The 12,246-nt window shown below is 44.0% G+C and overlaps 1 protein-coding gene across 2 annotated transcripts in view; it reads right to left on the bottom strand.

Moving 5' to 3' along the window:
- PHYHIPL (phytanoyl-CoA 2-hydroxylase interacting protein like) overlaps positions 1–12,246 on the bottom strand; it is a 71,159-nt gene that overhangs the window by 45,449 nt on the left and 13,464 nt on the right. Inside the window, exon 1 of one of the 2 annotated variants that reach the window (XM_081954549.1) lies at positions 1,980–2,247. The exons of the other annotated variant lie outside the window; for it this stretch is intronic. Within the exon in view, the coding sequence (XP_081810675.1) occupies positions 1,980–2,085 (106 nt within the window). The 5' untranslated portion in view covers positions 2,086–2,247. Of the gene's footprint in view, positions 1–1,979; positions 2,248–12,246 lie in introns of those variants that run through there. 2 annotated transcript variants of the gene reach the window in all.

Raw genomic sequence — 12,246 nt, 5'->3', positions numbered from 1 at the left:
AATCCTTCCAGGCATTAGCTGGACATCTAAGGCCTATCCAAGAGAAAGCATACCATATTCCCTCTGATATCTGTCTGTCTGTCTTTTTTTGTCCTTTTCTTTTCATCCAAAAAGAGAGAATACATCAATAAAGCTGTTATTAGGTGATTGTGCTTGATCAATTAGACTCTATGCTGTGCCAATTAGCAGCCTACTCCAATAAACTTCATATACTTCACACCACTTTGATTGAGACAAAGAAAGTTGCACCATGTGCCTTCCACATGTGGCATCTCAGAATTGACTTGACTGCAACAGCAATGAAAAAAACGCACACCTCTCTCTCACCTACATGGACATTAAATTGGCATCTGAGGGAAACAGAACAATCAGATCAAATTTAGGAAAATATATTACATGGTCAATATTCTCGTAATGGAGATGAAGTGTGACTGCCATGCCATTGCCCACTCTGGTCTAGAAAGCTTTCTCCAGCCAAGATTTTAAAGTAATTGCAGTGACAATCTGAAATACTTTGTAATTATCCCATTAATCCACCCTGTAATGGTGGACTGTGGTACAAAATCTTAAAAGGCTGTTTAAACCCAGAAGCTGCATAAATGCCCAACCTTTGAATGCTTAAGTACGTGATACTCCATCTAAAACTGTTGGCTGTGGCCAACCTTCTTTGTTGCCTGACTGCAATCCTGAAAACCCAGGAGCTATTTCAAGCATACATTTCAAAATCAGCTATTTAGAGATCAGACATTGCCCCATGTTCAGAAGATAGCTAAAGCTATTTGATAAGTACATTTAGAAAAAGAAAGGAGAAGGAAAGCAGATTAGCCAAAAATAAATAAAAAGTAAACCACACTCTGGAAGATAATCCTCTAAAATATTAAATTTTGGACACGGATTGGGTTTTGTGTGCACTAAAGCATAAATATAGAGAACTAATAAGTGCCATAAACACCTCAAGCCTTGGGCACAGAGGCATCAGTGATACAGATCTGATTACTGGACAGCCTTCTTGGCTTGCTTGTTTGACCCTTGCACACGTGAAAACTAAACTTCATTTGTTAAGCATGGTTAACTTTCTGGTTCATTAATAAGGGATGACTGAGCTGCCATCCCTCGGATGGGAAAGACCCTCCTTGCAAAAGCCGCTCAGCTTCCCAGAGGATGCCAACATCTGGAATTGGGCGGGTACAGAACAAAGGGCTGAGCAGCAGACCGAAACGCCACATCTGGTGGGTCTTCTCTCAATAAAGCCTGGTAGAGCCGAGCCCTGTCCAGGGTGCTGAAACCTCCCAACCTCCCTCTTCGCGTTTTTCGCTGTCCGCGCCGAGCTGCCACCTCTCCTCGCCCGGCGTCTCCGCTCGTCTCGGTCGGTCGCTACCCAGTTCGGAGGGGCCGGATCATCACCGGGGCCGCGCCGCGCATCGGGCGGATCCTCAACAGGTTTGGGGCTGGAAAAGAGCCGCCTTTCCCTTCGCCTTCTCGCCCCGGAATCCCCTCCTCCTAGGCACACGTCCGCCCCACCATTCAAGGCGCCGCAAAGGGGCTGGTCGGCGGTGGGGGCTTCGGTTTTTCCCCGAAGGGAGCATCGGCGGGAGCTCCCCGGCCGGGCCCAGTTTAGCTCCCGCGGCCTCCGCGCAACCGGGACACCCGTACAGGGTCCAAAAGGGTCAGCGACAGCGAGCAGCCGCCTCCCCTCCTTACAGCCTCTGGAAGCCGCAGCAGAGCGGGACTCCGCGAGGCAGAGGCAACCTGGCCGCGGCGGTCTCTTCCTCTCCAGGCAGACAGACGCTCCCTCGCCAGCTGAGCCCGCCCCTCCCTCGAAAAAATCCTTTTGTTAGCAACGAATTGCAAGTACGGGCTGCACCGAGAAGGGGGCGGCGGCGGTCCATAGCCGGCGGCGCAGAAGGCCGGGGGAGCGGGGTGGGGTGGGGGGTTTGGCACCGGCCTCGCCGCAAGGCCCTCGCGAAGCGCCAACTCACCGTCCCGGTCGCAGAGCTGAATGGCCTCCAGGCTGAGGTTCTTGAGGACATCCTCGCAGGGGCTGGCCGGGCTGCTCCGGGGATGGTCCAGGCGAGGCACCTCCATCCTCCCGACTCGTCGCCTTCCTGGGCTGGGCTGGGCTGGGCTGGCCACGAGCGCGGGTCTCGCCCCCTCCCTCGGAGCTGCGGGCGGGCAGCGGGAGCCAGGAGGGTGGGAGAGGGCGCCCTCTGCGACAACCTGGCTGCGCTCCTGCCTCTGCCCCGACTGGCTGGGAACTGCGTGGTGCAGCAGAGGCGCGCGCGCTCCCTCCCGCCGTCCCTCCCCGGGGCTGGCCGGCTGGCTGGCAGCGGGCGGGGATTAGAGGACGGGAGGAGCGACGGGCTGGCGAGCCCTTGCGCTGGCGCGGGAAAGGAGGAGGGGGAGGAGAAAGGAGGAGGAGGACACCGGTGCTGCTCACCTCGCTCCGCAGGAAGGAGCTCGCCGTTAACAGCGTCTGCCACGACGCCGCAGCTCTAGATACAGACCAGCGCCTGCTCCCCCAGCCCTCCACCGGCCGTGCAAGGCCAAGTTGAGCCCCTGAATCCCCCCTCCTCTCGCCCACAGTTGCTTACGTAAGGCTTGACCCAAGGCCGCGGGAGCGCTGCCATTTTGGGCTGCGGCGATTCTACCGGCCGCTGAATGGCAGGTAGACGCTCCCTCCAGGCCTCATTTTTGCTCCCCCCCACAAAGCGTCCCTTCAGACCCTTTCAGCCCGGATACGCTTTCATATTTGGGTTGGTGCTGAGCTTGCCCGCGGAGACGCAGCGCATTTCAAGAGACTCCGTGATTGCCCAATCTTTGGACTCCCAAGTTCATCTCCAGCCTTTCTCCTGCAAGTGTCTCTGCACCGGGGCTCCCAGGCACGCCCAAACCCCCATTCTCGGCAAAAGTGGAGTTGGGACTGAAATCCAAGGTCTGGGCAAACAGTAAGAAAAACCAGTGACACCAACTGCATGGTGAAGATCCTTCTTGTCTTCCCTTCAGCTCCTGCGAAGAGAGAGTTAGTTCCTTGGTGGCAGCTCAGAATTCCACAGTGGCCTATCTGGGAAGTTGAGAGGTTCAACTTCACTGGTGGCCACATTATAACTATCATTTGGAAGCTGGAGGCATCAGTCCAGGAAGTTAGTTAATCATGCCCCCCTTCAGCCCCTCCTTGAGATTTCCCACCACAGTTTTATGTAGTAGCCTGGCTCTACCCAATTTTAACCTTTTACACTACACATTCATTCACCCAGTTAATTTTATTAGAATACAGAATAACAGAGTTGGAAGGGACCTTGGAGGTCTTCTAGTCCAACCCTCTGCTCAAGCAAGAGACCTTAAATCATTTCAGATAAGCAACTGTCCAGTCTCTTTTTAAAAGCTTCCAGGGATGCACCCACAACTGCTGAAGGCAAGCCATTAGAACATGCACTGTTTATTATATGTTCTAATATACATATCATAACATATCCCATCTTGTTTTAGAATCTTGAGTTAGCACCCACAAGCATCCATACGCACTGAAGAAGAGCATGCTAAATCTGAATTGGATCTGAGTTTGTATTGTTTGCTAAAATCCTTTAAGAAACAAGGAGGTAGGAATCCAGCCCAACAATATCCTGAATTTTAATGGTTTAATAACTTTTTTGAACAAAGTTCTTCATTTCAGAAAATATAATTTGTCATTTTTTTTAAAAAAATACATGAGCTAAATAACATTTCCAAAATATTTATAATACACTTATCTACCTTCTCACCTTATCTTTTAGATGAGCCAATCCAAGCTATTCCTTTAGAAACATACTGTAGCTTTCTTTCTATTCTCTATGAAGGCATCTGCCTGCCTGTCTAGCTATCTAGCTATCCAGTTATTATCATCCACCCATCTGTCTGGTTGTCTGTCTATCATCCAGTTAGCTATCATCCATCCCTCTCTCCCCCTCTCCCTCTCTCTCTCTCTCTTTCACTAAATACTATCTATCATCCATCCATCCATCCATCCATCACCTGCCTGCCTGCTTGCCTGCCTATCTACCTACCTCTGTCTCTCTGTCTCTCTGTCTGTCTGTCTGCCTGTCTAGATATCTAGATAGCTATCTATCGGCCATCTATCCATCCATCCATCCATCCATCCATCGCCTGCCTGCCTGCCTCTCTCTCTCCAATCTATTTAATGATCTGTAATGCAGCTCTTGAAGTAAGATAACCCCTATGCTAATGTTTTACTTTCCACAAGCATCACTTTCCTCCTTCACCTAAAACAATGGGCCTAAAAAAGTGGACCTAATTCTTTGCAGCTTCATCTTTCCTATGACACAGACATTGTCAGTCTTTCTCCACATAGATGCATTTTTATCGATCGCAATTGACCATGGGAGGCCATGCTGGTATTAATTGCTCATCTAATAAAGTCAGGTAGAACTCCACATCTCACAGAAATAAGGCCTGCTAAGTTCAAATGGGTTTATTTCCAACTTAACTGTAGCTAAAATAATCCTTTAGTTTAATAGGATTTTGTACTGAACAGATATTTTCAGGACTTCAGTGTCTGTCCTTGAAGGACAAGTCATTGTAATATGTGTAAAAACATAACAAAGCAGGTAGGTTTCCTTGCTCAGAACATATATTTGAAATTGGGGGTCCTTGGTATTCTCTGAGTTTGGTTGTTTTCTTGCAGACGTTTCTGCAACATTTCTTGCTGATGCTGAAACCAAGGATCTCTCATTTCATTCCTGAGCTATAAATATTCTCCTTTATTAATGTTATTGTACGTTATATATTATTAATATATGAAATCAATTTATGGTGTAATCCTATACAGATCAGTTAAAAAACAAGAGATTGCAAGAGAATCCAATGGGATTTATACCCAAGGGAAGGGATGTGGTAGTTCAGTGGCTATGATGCAGAGCTTGTCGATCAGAAGATCAGCAGTTCAGCAGTTCAAATCCCTAGCGCCGTGTAACAGAGTGAGCTCCCATTACTTGTCCCAGCTTCTGCCAACCTAGAAGTTTGAAAGCATGTAAACATGCAAGTAGAAAAACAGGGACCACCTTTGGTGGGAAGGGAACAGCATTCCGTGCACCTTCGGCGTTGAGACATGCCAGCCACATGACCACGGAGACATCTTTGGACAGCGCTGGCTCTTGGGCTTTGAAACGGAGATGAGCACCGCCCCCTGGAGTCGGGAACGACTAGCACATATGTGCAATGGGAACCTTTACCTTTAAATATGTATGGGGATGTAAAGTTAAGAATAAAGATGTCCTCCTGTTTGGATGAACTCGCAATGTATTTCATCCATGTAGTTTTCTTTAAAAGCTGAAAAAAGGATTTGTCTCTCCCATTCCTCCTCCTTCTCCTTTTCCCCCTTAATCTCCCAGTTTCACCTATAGCCCTGGGATTCTCAGGTTAAATCAGTGGTAGGTTGCAGGCATACCGGAGCCAGCCTGGAGCACCGGATACCATTCCGGTTCAGTGCTCCAGAGGGCCCACCCGCCCACCCTCGCTTCTTACCATCCTTTTATGTCTTTAGCGCTTCTGTGCATGCGCACAGCATGTACAGTGACTGTGTGATGCTCCACTGAGCAGCTGGTGCATCATGGAGGCTCGCAGAAGCGCCAACATACATGCGCAGGTGCATGCATGCTGTGCGCGTCCATGTGGATGCCAGCAAGCCCGTTACAACCGTACCAGTTGGAACAGAATCCGCAACCCACCACTGGGTTAAATGCCACTCACCATTCAAAAACTAGCAAAGGAAGTAGTAGTAGTACTACTAGTAAAACCCTCCTTCCAAAACCTTAGTTTCCAAAATCAACTAAAGTCAATAATTGAATCAGGTTATTGAGTGGTGACATTTCTAATGGAATCAGATATTCCAGGGGTGACTTTTCAAGTTACTCTCTGATATTTTCTACCTGAAAAAATTGAGAGTCTTATACCCTATTTCCCTGAAAATAAGACCTCCCTGGATAATAAGCCCAATTGGGCTTTTGAGCACATGCACTAAAATAAGCCCTCCCCGAAAATATTGCAACACAGCAGCAGCCATGAGGTGACCACAATTTCTGCCTCCTGCCCTCAAAAATAATAAGACCTCCCTGAAAATAAGGCCAAGCGCTTATTTGGGGGGGGGGGTCAAAAGAAAATAAGACCCTGTCTTATTTTCAGGGAAATACGGCACTATGTAAGGTCTTTGCTGTAATTTTCCATAAAATGTATCCAGGAAGCTTATAAACAAGGTGCCTTAAGTGCCCTGGAGAGTGACAGGTAGAAATATAATGTAGAAACACCTGACCTCTTCATGTTGATTCCACCAAACTCCATATGGATTCGTAATTCCAGTAAGTGACAGATTGGAAGAGATGCATTGGTGGTTTTCAAAATATGGCAATAATTAGAAAATGAAGCAGAACTTTAAATGTTACAAGATGCTATATTGGCCAAAAGAATGATCTCAGGATTCCCAGCAGTGGTGGAATTCAATTGTTTTTAATACCAGTTCTGTAGGTGATGTAGCTTTGTGGGTGCGGCTTTGTGGGTGTGGCAGGGGAAGGATACTGTAAAATCCCCATTCCCTCCCCACCCCACTAACCTGCTTTCCAGCTCCATTCTCCTGTGCAGGGCAACAGAAAAAGACCCAGTTGATCATCTATGACTTTGATCAGCTATGACTCAGAAGACAGAGAATAGTGGAGCCAGCCAGAGGTGGTATTTGCCAGTTCTCCAAACTACTCAAAATTTCCCCTATCTCTGATTCCCATGGATGGCATGATGCAGAGGTGGTATTCAGCAGGTTCTGACCAATTCTGGAGAACTAGTAGCGGACATTTTGAGTAGTTCGAAGAACTGGTAAATACCACCTCTGACTGGCCCTGCCCCCATCTATTCTCTGCCTCCCGAGTCCCAGATGATCGGGAGGAAATGGGGATTTTGTAGTATCCTTCCCCTGCCATGCCTACCAAGCCACGCCCATCAAGCCATCCCATGCCCACCAATGGTGTTTAGGATAAGCTATTTCCATCTCCATGCATCAATGTTTTCAGAACTGCCTGGATGAATCTTTGTGGAAAACGCATCAAATCCAGAACTGAAAATCAGATAAATAATATGTCAGATGATTATCTATAAAGCTTACAAGCACAAATTAATCCATGAATCTGAAGAAATGTCAAAGACAGTGACTGTGGGAAAGCTAAGGAAGAATAAAGCTAAGAAAATCCCCCACAAAAAAATTAAGAACATACTCAAGAACATAAACATAAACAACTGTGACAGATGCATTACTATGCAAATCATATGACTATAGATTTGACTGGAATTTGCATATCTTAATATATTGCATTACAAAACAGGAGGTGTGCAAGCAGCAGAATATGATTGCAAGGAAAGGTTGTGTTGATTCTTACATTCTTTTGTGGACAATGCATCTCCGGTTTCAAAGCTACTTATTTATGGCTTGCATTGAAGAAAAGCAATGATAGAATTCTAGGAGAAATTTCAAGGACAAAAGAGCACAAATAAAGAGTGACCACTAAAAACATAAATAGATATTCACCCACGATGCAATATTTTAGTCTCCTGATTAAAAATCAATACATGCAGGTCAAAGATGACTGATTCTAAAATGAAGCTGTGTGTTGTGGCCTGCCAGCGGCCAGTGGAGCTGGTGGCAGACTCAGACAGTGAGGAGGTTGGGGAGGAACCTGGGCCAGTCCCGGAATTTGGGGAAGGCTCTGATGAGTGCAGGGCTGTCCAACAGTTATCAGCTGCCTTCGGAGTCGGAGATCAGTGGGGCAGAAGAACAGCTGGAGCCTGTTCCTGATGTGCGCATGTGCAGAGCTGCCAGGAGAAGGGAACAGTTAAGGAACAAGGACCACCTCCATAGGGAAAGGCACAGGTGGATGGTGAATGGCCCCTCCCATAGGGAATAAAGAGGAGTGAAAGGAGAGTGCAGTTTGCAGGAGACAATTAGTTTGCTTAATTAGTTCGTGACTCTCAGAGACTCCTTGCCAAGTATTTTCTTGTACAGAGTTGCATTTGGAAGAGATCAGCCTGGCAGTTCTCCAAGCCTGATAAGGTCTGTGGTTGTAAATTCACCCTTGAAAGTCTGTTTGCTGGGACTTTGCTGGATGTGAATGAGAGGAATTCACATTAGCTTAATAAAAAGGAGTTTTGTTGGGACAAGGAGTCTGCTTCGTGATTTTGTAAAGCCTAGGTCAGAACATTATGTGAATTTGTGGATGACAACAATATGGAGCATTTTTACCTTAGAATCCTGGTTTAAATACTGATCAGAGCTCAGTTGTGCTAATACCAGCTGAATTGTAGACACCACTGAAGTGAGTTGGTTTTGATCCATTTTCTAGCAAAGAGCAATTAATTTCCAATAGATATATTTGGCATCTTTCACTAGCAATTCTTCCCTTAGGAGTGGAACCAGTGTGGTGTTTTGTAAATCTTGTTTTGTAAGTCAATCATTTGATCTTGCACATTATTTGTCAGCTGCTTTTTTTTACTCCTGTAGTATTACATGAAATTAACTGAATAAAGGAAAATGCAGTGTTCAGAAACATTATTACAAGGAATAAATGCAGTGAAAAGCCTAATGATTACCATCATTCAAAAGTTAAATGGTAAAATCTACGATGGCAATCGTGTCTCCTTGATGCTGGAAATATATCAAGTATGAGGTGGACCTTCTTGAGGGAAGAGTCCTAGCTAAGACAGAATATCAAAGTAACAGAATTGGAAGGGACTTTTGAGGCTGCCTAGTCCAACCTTCTGCTCAATCAGAGATTCTAAATCATTGAAGACAAATGACTGCCTAGTCTCTTCTTAAAAGCCTCAGTGTTGGAGCACCCACAATTTCTGAACGCAACCTGTTCCACTGGTCGATTGATTTCAAGATCAGGAAATTTCTCCTTAGTTCCAGGTTGCTTCTTTCCTTAATTGGTTTCCATCCATTGCTTCTTGTCTTGTCTTCCAGTTTTGTCTTGGAATTACCCATACAATTATCCGATGGAGGACCTAACTAAATGACCTCTGTCTTCTGGGCCAAGTTTTGAAAGGATAGTGTTGGTTTTGAAATGTCATTTTGCTTTTATACACATCTGTGGCATGTCGATTAAAAAAACCATACACACAGCTTAAAGAGGAATGATTCTAAAATGCATCTCTCTGGATTAGGGTTAGATGAGAACCAGAGGAACATATTTACAAATGGTCAAGCAGAAACAAGTAGACCAACTTTGCTGGTCTTTAAAGCACAGCTGATTTCTATAGAATAAATCTGCACAGTGAAATATAGTTCATGCCTCCCTTTTTATTCTAATCAATGTATTAATTAATAATAATATTAGATAATTATATAACATAACCAACACATGCTTTTCCCTTCTAATGCTGGTCAGGTGTACAATCATGTTCTACAATTATTAGTCACCAGCCCTCACATATCATTAAGCAAGTACTCAAGACATTAAAAAGCTTGCAAATACTGGCCCTAATATTAATTTTTTTAAAAACCTGGTATGTTGGAGCTTTAAATTTGGCCCGATGCAATAAAGCTCCAACATACCAGTTTTTTAAAAAAATAATAATAATATTAGGGCCAGTATTTTTTTTTTAGTTTCAAGATAAACCTTCCCTTAGATACCTTATTCATTATATTTTTGAGGTCAATAACATGAGAAAATAGAGGGGGAAATTCCTATTGTTCTGGTTTGTTTGTTTTCAAAGGGAGCCCAGAGTTCACCAGAGTTCATGCTATTTTCCAGGATGCATGGCATGATTGGAAAACTGGGCTAATCCTGTGTTCAGGCGAGATAAAATAATTGTGTTAGACTTGTCAATGGATGCTAGCAGAACCAGTAGTCCCAGAGGAAAACAGCAATACGGAATGTCTTTCCAGAGTCCTGAACAATAAGCAATAATCAAAAACGTTTGGTCATAAATCGTAATTTAGAAAACCTGAATGCAAAATGTAATACTTTTTCATGTGGGTACTCTCTAAAACAGTTTAATATTATGACTTCTAATGGACAGAAAATAGAAGTAAGAAATATGTGTAATTCTGTATCTGCAGACTCTCATTTGTTAACTATCTGGGCTAATTAGAGGTCTTCACAGATGACACATCGGTTTTGGATAGGTAAATCCTATAGATTTTATTGGAACTTAACACATAGCATCCTTAATTCCTTGTTTTCATGGTTGCAAGATTGTCTTTTTCCAAGCATTCAAGATGCCAGACCCACGGACTTATGCTGGAGTACAGCTGCTGTTTTTTTGGGAAGTTTGACTTACTTTATTTGATTGCTGAGTAATGCATGTCTACCCAATTCTTGATATCTACCAAGCCAAACTAAGCCTTATTTTCAAGTTTCAGGTCTCAACAGGTTAGTATTAACAAGACAGCAATGCTTGGTTTTATATTTGCAAGTCATACAACATTACAGCTTAGAAGTCCTGCTGTAAAAGATCCCTTTTGATCTATTCATGGTTATCAATCAATCAGAATAGAGCTGGAAGGGACCTATTAGTCCAATCCCCTGTTCAAGCAGGAGACCCGGCCTATACCATTTCAGATAGGTAGTTGTCCAGTCTTTTCTTAAAAACCTCCAGTGATGAAGCACCTACAACTTCTGAAAGCAAGCTGTTCCACTGGTTAATTGTCCTCACTGTTAGGAAATTTCTCCTTTGTTCTAGGTTGTTTCTCTCCTTAATTAGTTTCCATCCATTGTTTCTTGTCCTGCCTTCAGGTGCTTTGGAGAATAAATTGCCCCCCTCTTCTTTGTGACAGCCCTTCAAATACTGGAACACTGCTATCATGTCACCCCTAGTCCTTCTTTGCTCTAGACTGGCCATACCCAATCCCTGCAGCCATTCTTGGTATGTTTTTTGTCACTGCGTTAATTGGTTTGCCAGCTTGTGCTTATGTTCTGAGCTATACAGCAGAATGAACTATTTCTTATCTGACAATGATTAGTGCGCATGTCACATAATACGTCACACATTCCTTTATTTTATTTTTCTGATCTTCTGTTCGCCTGCCGAAGGACGCAGGCACATAACTTTGCCAAAATGTAGTTAATTGGGTTAGCAAGTTTTGTATTTTTATTTTCTTTTATATTAAAGTGTTTTTATTAGAATATGCTTCAGGTTTTATTTTGCTTGTCTTCAGAAGTATGCTACAAGGAATGCCAAGATCCTCGCCTCCTTAATTCAGGGTGGAACTTAATCATCTTAGTTGCTCTTTTCGCATTTTTTCCAAAGTCTCAACATCTTTTTTTATTGTGGTGACCAAAACTGGATTCAGTATTCGAGGCATAGTCTTACTAAAGATTTATAAAATGGTACTAATACTTCATGTGATTTTGATTCTATGCCTATAGTTATACAACCCAGAACTGTATTAGCTGTTTTGGCGGCAGCAGCTTCACACTGCTGGTTCATGATCATCTACTAAGACCCCAAGGTCCACCTCACAGTTACTGTTTTTGAGCCAGGTGTTGCCTAATCTGTATTTGTATCTTTGGTTTTACCTACCCAGGTGTAAACCTTGCCTTTCTCCACATTAAATTTCATGTTGGATAGGGCCCATTGTTCCAGTCTGTCAAGATCTTTTTGGATCCTGAGCTTGTCTTCTCGGATGATGGTTATTCTTCCTAGCTTAGTGCCATCTGCTAATTTGATGAGTTGCCCTTCTATTCCCTCATCTAAGTCATTTATGAAGATATTGAAGAGTCCTGGGCCTAAGATGGAATCTTGTGGTACCCCACTGCTTATTTTCCTTCATATAGAGGTAATACCATTAAGGACAACTCACTGAGTATGGTATAACAGCCAGTTATAAACCCATCTGGTGGTGATTCTCGTCATGTTCACATTTCCCGTAAACTTTCTGTTAGACTTTATATCAAGTATAGTTGCAGAAGTGAATGTCAGAGTTATATTTCCTATTCTGGTCCATTCTGTAGGAAGAAAGAAAACATGCTTTTGGCTATGATCAGTTAGTACCAATGCCTGGAAAATGGGCAAATTAACAAGGATGCTTTGCATGCTCTGAGGTCTTCACACAAATGATGTCATGAGGCTTATTCTGACTGCCTATGAATTAAACTTGTAGCCACTGAAAGCTCCAGTTTGGGTTTTCCAACAGTGGGATTTATCCAGGTTTCTACCTTCTGAAATAATAATCTCTTTCATGTCATTACAGCTGAATTTCTATGAACACAAGAA

The sequence above is a fragment of the Natrix helvetica genome (genome assembly GCF_964273705.1).
Source record: "Natrix helvetica genome assembly, chromosome: 5".
Taxonomy (NCBI): Eukaryota; Metazoa; Chordata; class Lepidosauria; order Squamata; family Natricidae; genus Natrix; species Natrix helvetica.
This window is presented reverse-complemented; position numbering and strand designations above follow the sequence as displayed.